General features: G+C 36.0%; 1 protein-coding gene across 12 annotated transcripts in view; it reads left to right on the forward strand.

Annotated features, from left to right (window-relative positions):
• Nucleotides 1-23,054, forward strand: part of NAB1 (NGFI-A binding protein 1) — a 44,201-nt gene that overhangs the window by 18,230 nt on the left and 2,917 nt on the right. For 9 of the 12 annotated variants that reach the window (XM_034954689.3, XM_034954686.3, XM_003825282.6 and 6 more), the window contains 5 exons: nucleotides 3,498-3,631; nucleotides 6,258-6,309; nucleotides 16,904-16,993; nucleotides 18,642-18,804; nucleotides 20,366-20,482. In XM_034954689.3, the coding sequence (XP_034810580.1) occupies nucleotides 3,498-3,631; nucleotides 6,258-6,309; nucleotides 16,904-16,993; nucleotides 18,642-18,804; nucleotides 20,366-20,482 (556 nt within the window). The remainder of the gene's footprint in view (nucleotides 1-3,497; nucleotides 3,632-6,257; nucleotides 6,310-16,903; nucleotides 16,994-18,641; nucleotides 18,805-20,365; nucleotides 20,483-23,054) is intronic. The other 3 variants (XM_055108888.2, XM_034954687.3, XM_055108890.2) reach the window with 1 other exon arrangement.

The following is a 23,054-nucleotide window of genomic DNA, read 5'->3' on the forward strand; positions in this document are numbered from 1 at the left end:
TAACAAAATTAGAGTATTGGCATTCAGAAAAAGCTAACAGTGCTGCTGCAAGTGACGGGAATATTTTCATATTTTCCCAACTGCTTGGGAATATTTTCATTTTTCTTTTGTAATTATATCATGATAGTTATTGATGTGTTCATTATTAGCAGCTAGGGAGCATGAAATCTAGGTAACTCTGACAGAACACGTGTTTTTAAGGGAGAGGCTTCATGAATCAGCTTTTTGTTACAACTCGGGGGTGAGCTAGAGTTACTTCTCCAGCCTCAGTTTTTTACCAGGTTCCCTGAGGGCCTGGAGTTTAGTCTACTTTTTTGGTTTGTGGGAGCCTGAATTCAGCGACAGTGAATGCATTATGTTTATTTTTCTTGGTTTCTGGAAAGGTAATAGAAGGAATACTAGAATATTGTTTTCAGTTTATGTTGAAAAGTTATTTTCTGTGTTTGTGCATAAGCTAGTACCTCTGAAATGTTGTCAAATAAAACGTCTTACTGAAAATCAGAGGTTTCGTTAGTAATTTAGATTTATTAATATGAAAAATAAATCGCTACATAAAAAGCTATTTGAGAATCCTCTTCAAGGTCATTTAGCTACTGCCATGCTGAAACTGAAGTTGATTTATTTTGAAAATCATTATTTAAAGTATACATTTCACTTTTAACTCCAATAACATTGTGCCTTTCAAAGGCACTTAGGGGAGGAATTTATCTATTGATGACTCTTTAGGAGGAGTGGAGAAGGCTGAAAATAAATTCTTCCTTCAATTATGCTTTCATATTCAGCTATGGGTTTAAAATAGGAGACCTGGGTTTATTGTTATAACTTGCTGTCAGTGGCCAAATTAATTGTCTCAGAACAAATTAATATAAATTACAGTTATAAATTTGGGGAGGAGGATGTTAAATATCTATATCATACCATGTACCATAACACATTCTAGATGGTTTAAATACTTAGGTGGGAAAAGTAAAACGATTAGACTAAATTATGGAGCATTTATATATTATTAGAGTAGGAAGAGATTTTCTTTGCCTGTCACCCAAGGCATAGAAACTGTTTGGCTAATGACAAACTTAAAAAAAAAATCCCATTACATATGATGAAGAGTTAATGCTGTTAATAAAGAATTCCTGAAGTTCTAAGAACATGAAACATTGTAATGAGTCAAAGATGTAAGAAAAAGCTTTAGTTTCATAGTCAAAGGGATGCAAATTACAACCAAATGCTGTTTTAGAAATATAAAATTGGTAAAGTTTTAAAAAGATAATAACTAGTGTTGGTCAAGATTGTAGGAAATGGACTCATCATGTAATTATTGACAGCATTATGATTTAGAGCAACTTTTCTGAGGGTAGTTAGGTGGAATGTATAAATTTCTTAAAATTTTAGTATACCCTGTGACCTAACTGGTCTATTTGTAGGAATTTATTGCAAAGAAATAATTGGATATGTGTGCAAAGGTACACATTTAAGAATCTCTTATGCAGCTTTTGTTAAAATAGTTCATGGAAAACTGGAGGTAGTTTGATGTCCAGAGCGAAGGTAGTTTAAATAATATATGGTTGTTTTCTACAATGGAATATTGTATGTGTGGGTAGTAAAAGTGATATTATAAAGGATTTTTCAATTCATTCATCAGTCAACAGATATATATTGAACTTCCAGCCCATGCCAGATGCTAATGTAAACAAGCCACGTCTCTGCCTTAATACATCAGTAGAAATGAAAAATATAGCATATGTAACTGAAAAAAGTAGATTACAAATTTGTATGTACATATATACTTAATGTTTATATGTACACTGAAATATTGGAATAATGTATATTAGAATATTGTCATTCTGGATGGAATGATTGCATGCTATTTATTTTTGTTTTCAAAAATTTTAAGTAAGAAAAATTATTCTAAATAAAGATGAGATGCCTGGGTAGGGAGAAAGGGTGACTACAGTAGTCCCCTCTTATCTGTGAGGGACACATTCCAAGACCCCCAGTTGGATGCCTGAAACTGCAAATGGTACCAAACCTTATATATACTGTTCGTCCCTATACATGCATACCTATGATAAAGTTTAACTTATAAATTAGGCACAGCAAGAGATTAACAACAATAACTATTAATAATAATAAAGTAGGACAATTAGAACAATATGCCAGCATTACTGCTCTTGCACTTTGGGGCCATTGTTGAGTCAAATAAGGGTAACTGGAACATGAGTACTGAGATATCAGAAGAGTCCATCTGTTGACTGAGATGGCCACCAAGTAACTGGCAGCCAGGAGTAAAGACAGTGTAGATACACTGGACAAAGGGATGATTCATCACTCGGATGAGACAGAGTGAGATGGCACACAGTTTAAAACTTATGAATTGTTTATTTGTATAATTTTTCATTTAATATTTTTGGGTCCCAGTTGACCACAGGTAACTGAAACCTCAGACAGCAAAACTGTGGGTAAGGGGGTACTGCCGTACCTGATTTCTTATGAAAAGAAAACAAGAGTTAACACTAACCACAACCTTATGCCAGGTGTGTCTCCTCATCTACATCTTGTTAGAGCCTTTTGGGATAGTGATATTATCCCATTTTGCCTCTCAGAATACCAAGTACCAAGCCTCTCAAAAGTTTTGCATGTCCAGAGTCACAGCTGGTAAATGATGAAGCAGGACTCTCCTCAGGTCTGTCTGCCATCACGTCCCATTTTCTTTTTGCTAATCATCATGCCTTGGCTAAGTACATCTTTTGCATATTAAAAAAGTCTGATATACCTCTTGACAGTTTCCTATATCTATTGACAAAATTATGTGAAAAAATTTCTAGTTTGTTAAACAATTACAGATTTTGTGTTTAGGGTAACAAAATTTTAGTACAAAGTGTTTGGTCAACTAGCAACTCTATATTGGCAATATTTAATAGTTACTGAATTATGAAAGGGTGGTAGAATTAGATGGATCTTAGAGATTAGTCCAACACCTTGATTTTCCAATATAGCCCTAGTATATGATAACTCTGTTTTTTACTAAGTGATTTGATAAATGTTTAAAATCATATGGTCTTGATTCCTTTTTAAGAATTTTCATGTCAGTTCATAAAAAATCTGTCAGACCATCTACATTCATTTTTGGTTAGAGAAATGGTGTCAGCAAATCCTGTATTCTAATATTTTGGGTTTTTTAATAAGCGAGTTGCAGAATATTTTTTACTTTTTATTTTCCTTGTTATCTATAAACTCTCCTATCTAACCAAAAAAAGGATATAAATAAATAAAATCAAGATGACTATTATGATTAATTTGGGCTCTGTGAGATGGCAGATGAGTTGGTTTTCTTCTGAAATTCGGCATTAGGCATAATTAGGAATAAATACCATTCTGATTTTTATGAATAATGATTCCATTATATAATGGTGTAACATTCTTATATTTTAAGTGAAACCTTTTGCATTTTGATGAAATTAAAATGTTCTTAATTTTGAAACTCTGTTTTGGATATCCAGCTCACTGTTAATGAAGCGGCTGCTCAACTCTGTGTGAAGGATAATGCCCTGCTGACAAGAAGAGATGAGCTTTTTGCCTTGGCTCGACAGATTTCTCGAGAAGTCACCTATAAATATACTTACAGAACCACCAAGTAAGTATTTAACTAATCGTCAGTATTTTTGCATTGCTTGAGAGAAGTAGAGTTTGAAACATCATCTATTGATAGAATATAAGCATTTCTGAAAAAGTAGAAGTATGATTATTGTTCTATGAAACTAAACAATGCAGTGATTTTGAAAACATTGCCAAGGTGATTTTTGTTGTTTAATTCTCGCTGTTCTCTTTTGAAAGGCATCATTCTCTAGTTACTATAGCATTGTTCTGGTAGTGGTTTTAAACATTCTTCTCTCATACACACACTTTGGTTTTGAGTGTGATGAGGGGATTTAGTCAGACAGCATTTATAGACGTATTTGTACACCCGCTAACTACATGAACTTGTTGAACTCTGAGGAAATAGAATGGTCCTTTTTGCAAGGTGTTTGAATCTGATGAGATTAGCTGAATATGTAAAACGACTCTATTGACTAGTATCTAAGGGAAAATTGAAAGATACTTCTATTACTAGCACATGGGTTATGGAACACAAGTTTGAAATAAAACGTGATGTTAAAAAGCAATGGTGGTTTCAAAATTTAATGTAAACACAGCATATTTTTCTTCACCCTATCCTTACTTAAGCATTGTCTACAGGATAGGACCATTTGATTTTGTTCACTTGATTCCACACAGACCCCGATTTCCAGCCCGCATTGTGTTGTGCCTGCCACTGTTTCTCTGGATGCAGATGACCACTGCATTAGAGTAACTCTAAGTTTTTGTTGAAAATTCACATTCTGAGCACCCTTTCCAGCCCTAATCAATCACATTCTTTGGGGATGGAACTCTGGAATCTGAACTTTCACAAGCATCCCAGAGCATTCTTGTGCATCCTAAGTTTGAAAACCAGCACTATAGGCATTTGCCGTCATTACCATTATTTTTCCTAACTCACAGCAGTTTCATTTTCTGCCCTACGTCAGTACCTACGTATTTATAACTGACAAGTAAAATCATGTAGACTAAGTGAACAGGGTAAGAATATACAGCAACATTCTATGGGATTATTTATAAGGTTTTTTTTTTGGAGTTGTATAATCAAGAGCTGATTCGCTGATTTTTAATTTTCTTCATTGTATTATACACTATTTTCTTTCTGAGTACTTTATTTAAATAATTTTCTTTAATCAAAGTGATACATGTCCATAGTTCAAGAAGTTGTATAACATGTAAGGCTAACAGTGAAACTCAACGGTTCCTGTGCTCTGCCTTCCCGCTTCTCAGCTCCATGTTCCAGAGGCAACTGCCTTCACCGATTTTTAGCCATTTCCTCTAGTATTTACCTTCACCTTTCCGTTTTTTTTTTTTTTTTTTGAGACGGAGTCTTGCTCTGTCACCAGGCTGGAGTGCAATAGCTCGATCTTGGTTCACTGCAACCCCCACCTCCCGGGTTCAAGCGATTCTCTTGCCTCAGCCTCCCAAGTAGCTGGGACTACAGGCGTGCACCACCATGCCCAGCTAATTTTTGTATTGTTAGTAGAGACGAGGTTTCACCATGTTGGCCAGGATGGTCTCGATCTCTTGACCTTGTAATCCACCCACCTTGGCCTCCCAAAGTGCTGGGATTACAGGCGTGAGCCACCGTGCCTAGGCTCACCTTTCCTTTAAAGTTAAATGTACTTTAAAATATGTTAACACTTTTACATAATTTAGAAGCCACCTTGGACTCCTAAGGTGCCCTCATTATTTTTTTACGGCTGCATGGTATTGAATTGTGTGGATGTGCTGTGATTCATTTAGCCCCTATTGATGGCTACTGGGGTTGTGTCTAGTCTTTTATTGTAAAACCACAATAAATAACATCATACATAATATGTTTTGTTGATTCTGAGATGTACTTTTTCACATTTTAACAAATCTTTTATATTGAAGTATAACTTGTAGTTGATGGCTTGTCATAGTTTAATTAATTTCATAGTGGTACATGAAATAATTATGTGTCTTACCATTGATGGAGCATCATTTTATATATATATATGTAGGTACCACTGGGATAGGTTTTCCCAGCAGAGAAATTGCTGGGTTAGGGTAAATACATCTGTAGTTTCTGTAGATAGACAAAATGCATTTTAATCTCATGTAGCCATAAACATACATCTTAAGTGGTCATTTTAGTCATTTTATCCTAAATTATTCCTACTGAACCATAAAGGGATATCCTCCTTGATTTTTTTTTCATTATGTGATGATCATTAAATATTTATTAAGTGCTAGGCTGGGCACAGTGGCTCACGCCTGTAATCCCAGCAATTTGGGAGGCTGAGGTGGGAGGATCACTTGAGCCTAGGAGTTTGTGGCTAGTCTGGGTTGAACATAGTGAGACCCCATCTTTAAAAAAAAAAATTATTGAGTGGCTTTCATACCAAAGCCAGAGGTGGTGAGTTCTTAGGTAGTGGCCTTTTAAAATGTATAATTGTATCTATACCTTCCCCTAGTGTTAACTTGGAAATGATGAAAGATCTTTTCTTCATTATTTTAATGTTCATTATGAATATGTCATTTCTGGTGTTGGAGTTTCAGGGTATATGTTTTGGTGGAAGGTTATAGGCTGAGATGCCTTTGGAATAAAATCAGTTACTTTCTCAAGTTTTTTTTTTTCTCTCTCCCCTTTCCCTTAGGTCAAAATGTGGAGAAAGAGATGAATTATCCCCAAAGAGAATTAAAGTGGAGGTATGGTCATATGTTACATTTTCTTATGCTGATAATGTTTGCTTTTGTTTTAAGATCAAGCAAAATCTTAACTAGTCAGACAAAAAAGATGGTCCCATAAACTAGTGAAAAATGGCTTTCAATAAATCTTTTAAAAATATAGAATTTTGTTACCTTGAAATACAATATTTACAGTAATTTGAATTAGCAGACCAAGGAAAATTTTTTTAAACTTTTTTTTCATGTAGAGATGTGGTCTCGCTATGTTGCCCAGGCTGGTCTTGCACTCAAAACTCCTGGGCTAAAGTGATCCTCCCTCCTTGGCCTCCCAAAGTTCTGGGATTACAGGTGTGAACCACCATGCCTAGTCCCAGGAAATTCTTAAAAGAAAACTGTGGTGACTAGTCCAGTCAATTTATCAAAGGTTGATTTGCAATTGGTGTTTCTTACAGATTTAAAACTTCACGGGTTAAACCATTCCTTTTATAGTTGTATTTACATCATTAGTCATCAAATACAGAGGAGCTAACTTTTCGTTTCTTTATATTAACTATCTAAGGGAAATGATAATTTAGTAGCTATAAATTACAGAGACTTTACTGTAACTAAAGCCTCTTTTAGAGTGTCACGGTTGAGGCTGCTCTTTTGATTTTAGATTTGCAAGTGGTAAGGTGGGAGTTAAGAAAAACATACTTAGGACTCTCAGAACTATAGAATGGTTTCAGAACTATTGTTTCTTACAAATACTTTTTAAAAAGTCTAGTTTGCAGCAGAGTGGAAATCTGGTCAGGTGGCTCCTTCCTTTCTTTTTGTTTTAGGCAGGGGATGGAGGTCAGTGTTCTCTTAGCCATCCTATTATTTAATTTCAAGTTAAAGCAAATAACCTATGCTTGACCACCCTAAATTTCTGTCATCAGTTATATCTACAGAGTATCTATATGGCAGTAATCCTTTATTCATATCAAAGCCAGAGTTATCTTATAAAAACATAAATCCCTTTCTTGCTTAAATCCTTTCAGTGGCTTTCTACTGTACCTGGAATAAAATCTAAACTTTTTTTTTTAAAGGATCTAAGACCCCACATGATCTGACTGCAGCTTGCATCTCCTACCTTGTCTGCTGCCACACTCTCCATTCTTACTGTGTTCCAGCCGCACTGACTGACTTTCTGTTCCTGAACATGCCAAACTCATTTATGCCTCAGCACTCACTGTTTTCCCCCTACCTAGACTTCTGTTTCTTTAGATGGCTTCAAGTCACAGCCGAGTTTCCCCTGACTTCCCTGCCTCCCTTTCTAAAGGGGCACCCTCTCCCCAAAATCACACTCAGGCTTATTCTCCTGGTTTGTTTTCATAGCATTCGCCAGTATTTGAAACTGTTAGATACTTGTTTTAAATTTATTATCAGTCTGCCCCATTAGATGAGAATAGGTCTCTTATCTGTAATCTGCTGCTGTATACTTAGAGTTTGTAACAGCGTTGCACCTAATAGGCACTTAATAAAATCTATAGAATGAAATAATGAATGGCTGCAGATAAGCATCTTTGACTTATAAACACTTTATCCGAAAGCAGTGGTTCTCAAGGAAGAGAAGTATTTTGTCAAAAACAAAAAGCCACATTAAAAAAAGAAATGTGGGCTGGGTATGGTGGCTCACACCTATAATCCCAGCACTTCGGGAGGCCAAGACAGAAGGATTGCTTGAGCTCAGGAGGTCGAGACCAGCCTGGGCAACATGGGGAGACCCTGTCTCTACCCCCAAAAAAGTACTTATATTTGTAACCTACCTCACTGTTAGCTCTGGAATAATGTTTAAGATGGTTAACTCAGAAAATGTTGAAATTATCTAAAAGGCTACATTGAAAGATGATATAACTAGTGAGATGTTTTATCTCTTGCTCCCCCAGATAACAGGTAACAGAGGGTCCTTGTGGATTTGGCTGTTAATGACTCACTGCCACTGAAAGGGAAAGGCAGGTGAACATAGAAACTGCTAAGAAGGCATGTGCCATTGGAGGGTTGAGAGGAAAGAAAGCACAGAAACTACCCAGGGGCCAAAAAATTAGTCAGTTGCTAGGCTAGAAATACGTCTCTATCTATTTTTCACCATTGGCCCTAAGTGTGATCATGATTCAGGCTGCTCACATTTAAGCCACACTTGTCTAGCTTTAGAGGTCACTAAATATTGAAAATTGTGATCATGAATCTCATGGACTGTTTGAGCTGCAGTTGTTTCTTGATGAGTTTTATTGGTAAGTCTTTCTGACCCTCTCAGAGGCCTTGTATTTCATTACAGTGCTTTCAGTTTCCTATTAGAAGCACAAAGTGTTGGGCTGTAACATTAGATATGACCTTTCTGTTCCTTTAAATATACTCCACTAGAGATACTTGAGTTATAGTTCTATATGGTTAGTTTATTGGTTTACTGGAGGTCACAAAGCCACTTGAACAGCTCTGGATTCAAAATTAAGATAATCAGTGTTACTTTTCCCTGTGAATAACTCTTCTAACCCTTCCTAAATAAGACAAGCGACAATCGGCCCCAGGCTTCTTTAAATGCTTTTATAGACACTAGACTCTTGATTTCGTTTCCCAGAAATAAGTAGTAACTACACCTTTGAATTTAGGACAGTGGCTCACTTTTTTGTTGTTGGTTTGTTTTTAATTTTGTTCTGTTCCTCTTTCTTAAAAAGCACTTGTGTATTGCAGGTCATCAGTATCTCCTGAACATGTGTGTGTCTTGTGTGTATGTATACCTACACATGTAGATGGTGTAATCCTTTGCAAAATATATAGTATTGGTATGAATCCTTGTCTGTGCTGTACTATAAGTCAAATTTGAGATACCAGAACTATTTCTGGAAGCTGTTATGAGGTAGAGTAGATAGTACTGGCTGTATAAAGTTACCACTCCCTTAAAACTTTTCACCAAGTACTGGTGCTTTATGTCTACCTTCTATATGGCTTCTGGGGAGAGGGAGAATTTCTGGTATGAGAGGAGATCAGGGGAGACTATTGGGAAGGTGTAATTCGAGCTGGGTTTTTAAAAGAAGGGTAGAATTTCAAAAGGTAGCGATGTGGGGAGGGGATTGGGGTGGCATTATAAAGATAGACTAGCATGGGCAGAGACAGAGGTAAGAAAATACTAAGCATGTTTAGAGAACAATAAGTTTGTCTAGGGAATGTGATTGACACAAAGGACCTCATAAATAAAACTAGAAAGAATTTAGAATTCTTTTAACATACTTTTTCTCTTATTTCATTTGAGTCTTTCTCTTGTGATTCTCAGCTTGTTATTTTCTATTTAAAGAAAGTAATATACAAGGCTGAGCATGGTGGCTTATGACTGTAATCCCAGCACTTTGGGAGGCTGAGGCAGGTGGATTGCTTGAATCCAGGAGTTTGAGACCAGCCTGGGCAACATGGCAAAACCCCATCCTTAAAAAAATTAGCCAGGCATGATGGCATGCGCCTGTAGTCCCAGCTAATCAGGAGGCTGAGGTGGGAGAATCACTGCACCACTGCACTCCAGCCCAGGCAACACAGCACAACCTTGTCTCAAACAAAGGAAAAAAAGTTTTTAAGTAACGTACAAATAAACTTAAGCTTAGCCCATTTTAAAGTGTAACAGATTTCTAATTACAAAGCCCAAACTAATGAGACAAGTTTTTCTCTTTTTTCAAATCTTTAAGCGTTCTAAAATCCTTTATAACAATAAGCATACGTGCCAGATTGCTGGCTTTTTCCATCTTAAAAACATAATTTTTACAGTGAACAAAAAGAAATGTAATGTTGAGCAGATAACATCAAAATAATTTGACATGTAAAGGAAAGAGAAACTTTTTTTGCTTGTCATTATTAATGCATTAGGGTACACTAATACAAGTAGTGCTTTGTTCAAGCTCAGTAAGATCTTTCGTTCCTAAATACTGTGTTTTCCTGATCTATACATGAAGGCTTGGGTGGAATGAAGTTATAATTCATTGACTTGTCTGATTTTTCTACCTGGAAAGCTCTTATTTATGTAGTAGGTTGTTCCCCCTTAAAGGATAGTTAGTTACTTATTTGATTTAAAAAAAAATAGCAGTATACACATTGCATAGAAGTAATCAAGATAATCTGTTGTCCTTAAATAGTGTTCCTCCTTACAGGGTATGTTAAACATTAAAAAACAGATTTTGAACTTTAATTCCTAGAATATTTGAGATGGACATGGAGAAAAAGATCGCCTGCTAGCTTAGGTGTGCCTTAGGGAACCTACCATTTGGAATGAAATCTCTAGGGAAACGTTTCTTCAGCTAGTTAGTAAGTGAGGTTGGAATCCTTCTGCTTAGACGGAATGAATAACATGTCCACTGGAACACAGCCCTCTATGAGTCCACTTTCAGCTGAAATGAAAATAGATTTTGTTTATTCTTACTTATCTTTTGAATTAGATCTAATTAAATCTTCTCATTCTGGGGCAATTGTAAAAATTGCTACTTTGTATTGCTTTTATTTTGTATCAGTCCCTACTAGACATTTGGAATTCATTATCACAAACATTCTTGTCTAACCTATGTGGAGGCTTTATGATTTCCATTTTACAGCCAAGGAGAGACCCAGACAGGCTCAGTATCTTCACCTGTGTTGCCAAACTGCTATCCAGTAGCAGAGCCAGGGCTTCCTATCTATGTCTGATTCCTGAATGTCAAAGCAGTACCACCTTCCTAGGTGCTAATGATTATTCACAAAGCATCTTACCTGTGAAAAAAACACTATTGGGGTTATACCTTTCCTCCTAGTACCGTGTGAAGGGCGAAATGTGTGCAGGACTGGTAGTCTTTGAAAAGGGTGGATAGTGGCAGTTATTATTTTCTAATCCAAGAAATTTTATGTAGTAAACAGTTACAAGTTTTGAGTAGAAAATTTAACAATGTAAATTGCAAACTATTTAAATATAAGAAATTTTCGTTTGATATGCTGATTTTTTATGAGTAAAAACCTTGTGTTGGGAAGATACACAGAGTAAATCAGAAAAATTAGTTTGATTTCCTTATGTCCTACCTATGAAAGAACATATTTAAGGTGGCTTGACAGCTCATTCAAGGAAATGAAAAATCAAGAGCCAAAGTCCCTGGCTCTCTTGTCTTCTCCTAAATTTTTTAAAATGTTAGTTAAAAGTGAATTCAATTAGTAACCTTTCTTTTTCATTAAGAACACATTCAGTTCCATGAACAAATTTGTTATTAACTCCAATGTTATAAGTAACATCTTAGAAGGGAGGAAGGATATATAAAGCTACAGTCTCAGACTTGGTGATGGCAGCTGACTAACTGGACTGAGTGCTGTTTCTCATTTGAGTTTTCTTCATTCGCTGAAATTGCTGGAGACTGGGCAGAGATGGGAAATGACAGCATTCTTGACCCTGTGGGAGTCAGAGGTGCAAAGCATTCAGAGATAAGTGGATGAAAGAAATGAGATTTGTTAATAGAGCCCAGGAAGTCAGAGAACTGGGGCTTGAAGAAGAAAGACCTAAAGGAAACATCTGCTAGCAGTTCCAGCAAGGTGGGGGTGGGAGAGCAAGGAAGGGGGAGGAAAGAGGTTCAGAATATCCACCTACGCTGCTACTAAGCCTGTTGAAAAGAAAGCTGGTCTAATTTGACGTAGACTCTTCCCCTCTGGATCAGAAAAACAGAAGCATTACAATATGCTATTCATACAGAAAGTGTGATTAGAAAAAAGGAAAATGCACATGTGGGGTTGAGAACATCTGCTGTAACAAGTCATCTAGAGACAGCTAAGCAGTGGCTTTAAAGCAGCTTGCTAGTGTTCGGCAGAAAGGATGAGGAGGCATGGGGATGGAGACCAATGGGATGAGAGTAATTAGGTCATGCACCAGCCTCCATCCCATAGCTTTTATTTTCTCAGTGATCAGACCCAGAGTCTCGTCAGCAAGGAAACACTGTGATTAATGGCATCAGCCAAACATATGACATGGAGATAGATTGCTCATAGCATGGTGCAGCTAGCTGGTGCCTGGGAAACAAGCTTACGAGACATAACGAAATTGTGCACCACACATAATGTGAAAGAGACCAGTTTCTTGGGAATGTTCTTACTTTTATTTCTAAGTCATATATTTTGGGGACCTTAAATCTACTTTATGTGACATGCAGTGATAGCTACTCGATTTTGTAGTTTTTCCATCCACAGTGAACTGTCAAGACTGTAGGAGTAAATAATGACTAATGTGCTCAGTTGCAGAGAAATCACTGATTACTTTGGATATTGTTATTTATTACTTATTTTAGGCTTTTATTTATCTTTATTAATGGTGGAATAGTGTCCATTTTCTAGCAACTTTCACATGTAGAGTTTGAGGTTCCCCCATCCAGCTTTTTCAGTATTCTTATGGTTGAATAATCCTGACTTTAGTGCCACCATGTATTTGTATGGCAATGTGTACTTTTCCAAGGTTCACTTATTTGCGTTACTTTATTTAATCCCCACAAACTTCCAGTGGGCAGATACACAGGTGGTGTAATCCTAATTTAAAAATTTGGATCACTGGAAATAATGAGGTTTACTTTTTTGCCTGAGATCACACAGCTGGTTCCTAATGTGAAATGACTAGATCATACCTTTCTCCTGCAAGTTCTTCCAGAAACAGTATTGAGGCATTGGGGCTCATGGGGATTCTGATTGGTGCACTCCACTCGGATTCTGCTGATGAACTGATAACCCTCTAATCTGGGTCTCCAGCCTTGATTTTACCCCAAGCTCCAAACTCACTGCCCCTGCTTACCTGGCTTATCTACACACGGAGGTCTCACTAGCAAATGAGCTCAACCGAATTCATCAGTGTTCTGGCCCCTCCCAGACCTCGTGGTCTTGAGTTCCTTATTCTAGAGAATGTCATAACCAAACTCTCAGTTGCCTTATTTCTGCGGCACCTGCCACTGTCCAGGGCTGGGCCTTCACCAGCAGCCCTCTAACCAGTGTCCCTGTCACCACCCTGAACTCCCCTCCTCCGCGTACATTCTCCCCATCACATTCACATGTGATGGGCTTTCTGAAATGCAAATCCGATCAGTCTCTTCCCTGAGACTTTCAATGGCTTCTCTTTGTATTTAAGATAAAATCTAAAATTCTTAACATAGCTTACAAGGGCTTACAGAATCTGGCCCTGTGTTTCCACCTTCCCTCACCACTCCCTCTTTTTCAGTGTATATTGAATATTTTCCGGCTTCCCAGAGTGTGCCCTGTTCTTTTTGCCTCCAGGCATCTGTACCAGCTGCTTTCTTTTAGAACTCTCAGCCTAGACACCCTGGCCTCTGGGATGGCTGCTCTGCCACAGCGCCCTCTGCTGTGCTCTGGGTCTCCGTCCATTTCCTTCCCTGGACTGTGTTGTCAGGAGCGCCTGAGGCATGGCCATCTTGTTTGACATTGTATTCCCATATTGAGTACAGTGTATGAATCAGCTGGGTGGATGCGACATTTTTGTTGAATGTATAAACACATGTTTCTAGATTTCCAGTGTTCTTTTCACTGAGATAGTTCCCCACGAATGTTCTTAATATTCTCTGGTTGATTTTAGTATTAAATGTTGAGTTCTTCCTTCTCTAAGATGTCTATACTTTGTAATTGTCCATAAAATTTCTCTTTTTTCCCCAGTGTGATGCTTTACTCTGATTAAATCTGGTGGCTTTTTGGATGAACTTAACAGATATCAGTAACAAACATTTATCAAGTAATTCCTGTGGGCCAGGCACTGTGTTAAGCATTTTTCATGAATTTTCTGCTTCCTTAAAATGATTCTGCAAGTTAAGTACTATTGTTATCCCCATTTTATAGATGAGAAAATAGACACAGAGAGATGAAATAATCTACCCAGTATCACAGCAAATAAGTAGTAGAGTTGGGTTTTGAACTCTGCAAGTCATATAGTTAAAGCCCGTCCAGCTTATGAAAAACAGAGCTATAATTTCTGTTTATAGAAATGCCTGTGTTCTTGTGAGTTTCATAAAGGTAGTAACTCTGAATTTATGGACTGAGCATAAGCTTTGAAGCTAGTGTTGTAGCTGTAAAAAAAAGGAAACCCAGTCTTGTCTGTGATGAAGATTAAATGAAATAATGAACATAAAATATAGAACATAGGGACTGGTATATTGTAGACCCCTGGAAAATGATAACCGCTCATATTGAAGTTGTTCTAACTCTTCTACTAGCTTACCTCACTGAACTTGAGAACTTAAGCAGTTCCAGTGGGGTGGGGCTTTGCTAAAGAGAAAGTTGGATTTTTCAGTCTAAATAAATAAGAAAACTTATTTATAAGAAAACTGGAATGGCTAAGAAAAAGTGAACTTTGGATTTAGCTTGGACTGTATACACTTATATGAAGTTCATTTTAGCTTATTTTATGATTATGTTCCATACACATCTGTGAGCCAACATGGAAACCTAGAAGAGTGGCTATTTTCAACACTTCAAAAGTGCTAATTACATACTGGCCCATGATAAAGCTACATAGGACCATCTTAAGACGTTAAGTTTATTAGCTCTTGGCTCTATATCATGTCTTTGAATTTTAAAAATAGCAAATTAGTTATTACTTGGGGAATGTATTTTGATAGATAAAATATTTGAAAGAAATCTGCAGTGGAGAAATAATTTATTGAAAAGACCCTGATGGGGGAAAATTTTTGAACCACTATCTTATATCCCAAATAAGGTAAAATATTTTATTATTACATTATTCCATCTTTTTCTGCTGTGTATTGTAAGAACTTTGGTTTTTAAGGATTTGCCCTCTGCTGCAAATATATAGCTTATCAAAGAAGGGGAGAAATAATGTTTTGGAGTTTAATTGTAAATGCTAATTTCTGTGAGGAGTCCTTTAGGAGGTTTCACTAAAGTTACTAAAACCATGCTGTCATGATATTTTGTAGTTATAATGATCATGAGCAATAAACAGTCAAAAAAAGAAAACCTTGAAAAAAGTAGGTGGAATACCAAGTATAAAATGAAAGTAATTTAAGTTGAAGTATTATCCAGTGCCCCCAGGTAGGCCCTATTTATTATAGGAATTTAGTATGTATTGATATACCTACCTATTTAGTAATTATTACATGCTGAAGGCATTATCTCACTTGCTTTATCTCATTTGGTCCTCACAACAATCCTAATAGATAGGTTCTCCTATCCTCAATTTTCCTATAAGGAAACTGAAGTTCAGAAAGGTTAAGTTACTCATCCAGTGGTCACATAGCTAGTGAGTGGTGACAGGCCTTTCGAATTCCAAAGCTCCATTTCCTGTCATAGGATATGATAAAGGTGAAATCACAAGCCAACATGAAGGAATCCTTGAGCAATTCAGGTTGGGATTATTGGTTAGCACTTTAAAGAACATTTAGTTTGGATCGTTAGCCACATTTCATGTAACAAAATTAATTTCAGATAGGTCAGAGGGTTAAATTTAAAAAACAAATCAAACTTTTAGAAAAATTAGAGGGTAGATTTGAGTACTGAACCAAATTTCTGAAGCAGAATTTCTCTAAACTTTATAGCAACAGTTGAAATCACAAAATAAAAGTATGTACAACTATAGCATATAAAACAGGCATATAAAAATTAAATGATTTTTGAGTATCAAAAGTATAGATAAATTGGCATAAATTAAGAAAACAAGAATTCTTAGTGCTGACAAGGAAATTGTCATGTATTGCTTGTGGTATGATAAACTAGTAAAGGCCCTCTATAGGTTTAACGAAAGTACATAAGGCACAAAAATATCATCTCTGCAGTAATTCTGCTTCTGGGAATCTTTTGTAGTAGATAATCTAAGCTATCGAAAATGCTATCTCCATGAAAATATTTTTGCAGTGTTTTTCATAAAACCAAAAATTAGTAAAAGAATAAAAAATGTCCAATGTGAGGATAGTGGCTAATCAAACCCCCCCCTAGGTTAAATGTTTTTTGTGTGTTTTGTTTTTGTTTTTTTGAGACAGAATCTCACTTTATCACCCTTTGTCACCCAGGCTGGAGTGCAGTGGTGCAGTCTCGGCTCACTGCAACCTCCGCCTCCTGGGTTCAAGCGATTCTCATGCTTCAGCCTCCCAAGTAGCTGCCCAGCCTCCCTAGTAGCTGGGATTTCTGGCGTGTGCTACCACTCCCAGCTAATTTTTTTTTTTTTTTTTTTTTTAGTAGAGATGGGGTTTTACCATATTGGACAGGCTGGTCTCGAACTCCTGACCTCAGGTGATCTGCCCACCTTGGCCTCCCAAAGTGCTGGGATTACAGGTGTGAGCCACTGCACCCAGCCTAGGTGAAATGTTATATAACCATTATTATCAATGATCATAAAGCCTTCTTTCCAGTGTAAAACAATAGGAATGATGACATTTTTCATCTTATTTATGTTTCTACTGAAGTTACAGCTGTAGAAAAATAATGTATGTTTCATAAAAGGCTGAAATGAAATATTTTATAACCAATGAAAGATTTTATAACCATTAAAATCTTAATCATGATTATTCAGGTAGTGAGATTAAGAGTTTGCTTTATTTTCAAGTTTTTGATAATATTTTATTATTTACAAACTCTAAATATAAAGGACTTCTTATTTGACCCACAGGATGGGTTTCCAGATTTCCAGGATTCTGTGCAAACACTCTTCCAGCAGGCTAGAGCTAAGAGTGAAGAACTTGCAGCTCTTAGTTCACAGGTAACATAAACTCCCAGTTATTACTCCATAATAGTATCTGAAGGTTAAAAAATAAATGACTACTTCAACTAGCTTCAGTTTTAAGTATCTGAGGCCTGACTTTTTATTTCCGTTTGTTTTTTAAAACGTCATCTGAGCCACAGCTGTATCAACATGAAAGCAATAACAACTTGGTTTGATTCAGTTTATGAACGGAATCTGATATGGTGCTACTTATTTATTCTTGTAGTTTTGTAGGAAGTGAGACAGATTCTCTACTCAAGAAAACTTAAACAGTTTGATAATCAGGAAAACCAGCCATGTTGACCATGGCTGTGTGTAATACAACTCTGAGATAAAATAATACTAGTTCTCAATAAAATATTAATAGTCAACATTGTAATTATTGTTAAATCTTTTAAATTCATATTTATTGAAAAACTGTTAAATGAATATGTGGCTTCAGGTGCTTTTGCCATTAAGTTATTTAATTTTGTCTGTATACTGAAATTAAAATTTTAAAATGCTTTCTGCAAACATCATCTTTTAGAAAGCACTGTAAGCTTTTATTCCTGTTGAACAGCTTCTTTGTAATAAGTTGCTTTTGATCAAATTTAGTACTGCTAAGTTTTGTTTTTTTCATGTTAGGATGAAAAATACATTTTTTACCTCAGATATGCTTATTTAAATTTTGTCAATTTAGTAACAAGTTCAAATGAAATGAAGTTGTAGTTACTTTTGATTTGGTTTATATGCACTCAGAAAAATAGTGTGTTTATCATGTTTATTCTGTGAATTAATATATTTTACCTACTGATTTTTACATTGTGAATCAGGGCATTTTGTAACCAATTTTATATAGCAGCTTTCTTGTCCTACTCTCTTATATAGCATGGTAGTGATTCATATCTGTGCATTTTGACTATTATCTCCTTGGCAAAATACCACAAATACACTGCTCTGAATATCACATATAAGTAATTTAGAGCAGTGCATTGAAAAGGAACTTATAAAACACATACAGAGATAAATTTATATGTCAGTTGACTAATTGTATATTTAAAATATGCCTTTTTATGATTGGTTGGGAAATACTGCAGTTTCATTTCATGATGAAGGTAGAGATGCTTACTGGCACTGATGTTTTTCTGCATAATTTACATTGTTTAATTCTAGTGGGAAGTGTATTTGTCTTGTTCTTCTAGACAGCCGTTTTACACCTTTTCTCCCCCAAACATATTGTCATCATATCAGAGTCTGTGTACTGCCAGATCCTAAAATAAAAATGCCAAGATTTCGCCCCAAGTGTTAGAAGTAGTTTATAGCAGATGTTGCTGTTGCTTTTAGATTTCTGTTTTAAAAAATCCTTTAAAGGACTTAGTACCTTGGAAAACAAAGCTAAGGTTATGTTGCTTTTGAGCTGACATGGAATTCTCTTGAAAGAATTGAGAAGAAAGCTTTTATCTTTTGTACAATATCCAGCCTTTTATGTTTTAACATGATGATATAGACATCTATGCATATTTATGGAATTTGTATACCACATGAAGTGTGAACTAATTTTAATGAATACTAAATATATTTGCTGGAGTCTGAAATTGGCATCTTTAAACCATTAAAAAATCTAGAATGTTTCAGTTACTGATTTGATTTTTGCTTTACTTACTAGCAGCCTGAAAAGGTGATGGCAAAGCAGATGGAGTTCCTTTGCAATCAAGCTGGCTATGAGAGACTGCAGCATGCCGAGAGGAGGTTGTCTGCAGGGCTTTACAGGCAGAGCTCAGAAGAGCACAGTCCTAACGGCTTGACTTCCGATAACTCAGATGGACAAGGTACATCTTTAGAATATCCTATGCCTTTAGGGCCACTATGTGCACTTCAAAGAGAAACAGAAGACAGTGGCTGATTTTTAAATTACGATATTTTGTAGAGATTATTTTACAGGTTCTCTTATCAAAATTATTTTTTGAATTCTTCATTTTTCTAAAAAGATAATTTATCCTGCAAATTTTAATTTGTAAATTTTTTAATCTTTAAGCAGTTGGCACCTGAGATTGACATGTATTATTTTGTAGGGGTTGGTGGGAATGTGAGATGTCAACAGTACAGATTATTTTCCCCGAAGAAGCAGATTCCGGGAGAGATGTTTATCCTTTTTAAATGACCAAAACTTCATATTTTTTTAGACTTCAAAAACAAGTTTGTGAAATTTACAGCATTTGGCTCTTAAAAGAATATGGTGACTGCATCTAAAGTGTTATGACAGAGTACAGCTCAGGTTTAGAAAGCCATGTGATTCGTGAGTGTTTTTACCATTCTAAAAAGTACTTCATTCTTTTCACATCCTCACATAAAGAAAATCCCAAGTCATTGTTATTCACCCAACCAACAGGCATTTTATTTTTTTAGCAATTCCTATGTGCCAGGCACTCTCCTAGGCACTGAAGATGCAGCAGGGAACAAATCCCTGTTTACCTGGAGCTTACATGTAGTGGAGGGAGATGTACAGGTTATATATCCTCTAGTTTCAAATAGTAATAAGTGTTTGAAGAAAAAAAATAATTTTATAGTGCCTCCTTTTTATATATTATTGTTATACTTTTCTAGAGAGTGGTTATTATTGTAAAAAAATAAAAGGATTCCTAGGTAAGGATACCATCTTAACAAGGATTCTCCAGCCATGGACTGAAATATTACATGTGTCAACACATCAGAGTACTGGAAGAGAAGAAAGTTCTTCCTTTTAAAAATATTACAGGAACCTCTGAGTTGAGGTCTTGTTTAACTTCTCCAATTATCCTTAACAGTTAAGAAGCAAAGGCAATTATTAAAGATTTGGTGACTCTAATTTGTGACACCAGGATAATTCAGTGTGGGGTGACAATTTGCTAATGTGATGGATTTCAGTACATGACAACATGATTGGGTATATAATTTTTTCCCATATTTGTGCTAAATCTGTTTTTTCACGGATTTTGCTGTAGTTTTTTTTTTAATCTTTAATTGGCTTGAAGCCTTCTGTGTCTTTCTAGTACTTGTTATTATATGATTAAATGACATGCCTTGGTAAAATGGTTGCTCTAGTAAGAAAATGCCTTATAGAGGAGATGTATTATATGCCAAAACTGGAATGCTCACAGGAATTCTCAGTCTTTTGTTTAGCTCTTAAAAATATCCTGGCAGAATTGTAAACCTTGGGACTGGCATGAAATGACTTGCCATTTTCCTCTTAAATTATTATTTAAAATGTTTTTTCCAAGTCTTATTTAAATTCTTCAGTGCTTGTTGACTCTCCTCACTTTTTTCCTAAGGAGTGTTCAGGCAAAATTTATTTTTAAGAAAAACCATGGTATGTTTTTAATATTATGCATATTTCTTTTTTCTTTTCATTAGGAGAAAGACCTTTGAATCTCCGAATGCCTAATTTACAGAACAGACAACCCCATCATTTTGTGGTGGATGGGGAGCTGAGCAGACTTTACCCCAGTGAGGCAAAGTCCCACTCATCAGGTGAGAACGTGCTATATGATGAGAGGGTAACACTTGAATAAAAGCATCTTTAAATTCTGTTCTATTTCCTCCCCCATCAAAAAAAAAAAAAAAAAAGTCATTACTGACAGTGTTCCTACAGGTTGAGTATCCCTAACTGGAAAATTCGAAATGCTCCAGGATCCAAAATGTTTTGAGTGTCAGAATGACACTCAAAGGAAACCCGCATTAGAACATTTCAGATTTGGGATGCTGAACCTTTGGTGTAATGCAAATAGTCCAAAATCTGAAAAAGCTCAAAATCCATAGCACTTCCTGGTCCCAGGCATTTTGGATAAGGGATGCTCAATTGTCAGTTTTTCTCCCCTTGGAAGTGGTAGATTGCCATAACACTGGCTGCTCTCACTAGTCTTTTTGCAAACTTCATATTCCGAACAATGACAGGGAAAACTCATGAAAGTTGAGATTACTTTGATTAGCCATTATATGAATGGTGATGTTTATATGAAAGTTTAATAATAAATGGCTGGTTTGAGTTGTGTTACTACCTTTTTTGGCAATAACATAATATGAAATTGATGGACTACATGTTTGCTTTGACAGTGAGAAAACCTTGTGTATCAAAATCTAGACTTTTCATGCAGATGTATTTTGGAGGTGATACTCATATTTCAGAAGTAAACTGAATTCCATAAAAGGATGAGCAGCTCCTTATCATAGTTAGATATTTACATATTTTTATCCAAGTAAAGTGAGTTAGACCTAGTTAAAGCATTAGAGACCAGCACAATTTGAAAGAATCTGTTATCATTCAAGTCTTTGAGTTAAAGTAACTTTAGGAGTCACTTAATCAAAGTCACTGATTTTATAGATGAGGTAGCTAAAGCCAAATAAATAGCTCCAAATTTGCATTGTAAGTCAGCGGGAAATGTAGTTTTACAAGCATTAGGATTAAACCTGACTTTACATCTGTTATCTAGATAGAATGAATTGTGTATTTACTAGAAAAAAAGTGTTATCAAGAGCATTTATGTCTTTCAATTTTAGATCATACTCTTGGTAGCAGATGCTAAAAAGACGAGTTCTAAATAATGTTCTGGTACTGTGACTTTAAAGCATGCTATTGCATACTTGATTGTAGCCATTTTAATAATGTCAAGGGGAGGTTGGGAAATTGAAATTATCCTAAAAAGATGACATCCTGGTCTCATGTTTTCCATAACACAAAAAAAGTGATCTTTAAAGTTTTTTCAAAAACGAACAAAAAACGACTTTTTACCAATTTATATTCCTTAGAAGACTCTATGTAACAGGAATACTCCAATTACATTGATCATGTGTCTCATCATGGGGCATATTTACATATTTCATGGAGATATATTACATAGAGATATAATTGATCTAGGTTTTTAGGTAGAACCGAATGAAGAAATGCCTGAAAAAGCGTCTTTCTTTCTCTTTTTCTTTCTTTCTTCCTTTCCTTTCTTTCCTTCCTTTCTTTCTTTCTTCCTTTCCTTTCTTTCCTTCCTTTCTTTCCTTTCTTTTCTTTCCTTTCTTTCTTTTCTTTTCTTCCTTTCTTTTCTTTTTTTGAGATGGAGTCTCGCTTTCTCGCCCAGGCTGGAGTGCAGTGGCTCAATCTCGGCTCACTCCAGGCTCCTCCTCCCGGGTTTACGCCATTCTCCTGCCTCAGCCTCCCGAGTAGCTAGGACTACAAGTGCCCGCCACTGCGCCTGGCTAATTTTTTGTATTTTTAGTAGAGACAGGGTTTTACCGTGGTCTCAGTCTCCTGACCTCATGATCCGCCCGCCTCGGCCCCACAAAGTGCTGGGATTACAGGTGCGAGCCACTGTGCCCGGCCACCTTATTCTTTATTTTTAACTGAATAGGAATAATACAGGTTTCATATAGTGCAAGCCTGGGTCCAGATCTTAGCACCAATACTTGACTGAGTGACCCTGACTGAGTTACTTAAGTACTCGTCCTTCAGTTGCTTCATTGGTAAAAGAGAAGTAATTTCTGCCTCGTAGGGTAGTTATGAGGATTAAACAAGATAGTGTACCTGCATCGTACACTATCTGTTCCAGCCAGCAGGAATTCAATAAATAGTAGCTACTTTTCTTTTACTACTCTTACGTGGAACTTAAAATCCCCTTCTGTTTAGATAGAGAGGATTCATAAATTGAGCTATTTAATTTCAGATAAGCTATTAGTATTGATTACTTTCTAGAATCCAAGGTGTGAGTGTATGTGATATGGACGTTTGCATGTATATGTGTGTGTACATATCTCCCAGTATTTGTACTTTACATAAAGGTTACATTTGATTGTTATTCTGTAGTGTTTGTATATGGTTGAAATAACTGTACACATAGAACTCCATGGAATGATTTCTCATGAAAATAGTGTTCATTATTTTATCCCTATTTCTCCTACCTTAATATGTCATTGTCAGAAGAACTTTAAAAAATAGTTCCAAGGTTATGAAGATATTTTTCAGTCTGATTCCTTCATTGATGGTAAATATTTTAACCAGTAACAGTTATTTATGAATAATCAGCTTCCTTTTATATATTTATCATGTTGGATCAAGCAT

The sequence above is a fragment of the Pan paniscus genome, chromosome 13, assembly GCF_029289425.2.
Source record: "Pan paniscus chromosome 13, NHGRI_mPanPan1-v2.0_pri, whole genome shotgun sequence".
Taxonomy (NCBI): Eukaryota; Metazoa; Chordata; class Mammalia; order Primates; family Hominidae; genus Pan; species Pan paniscus.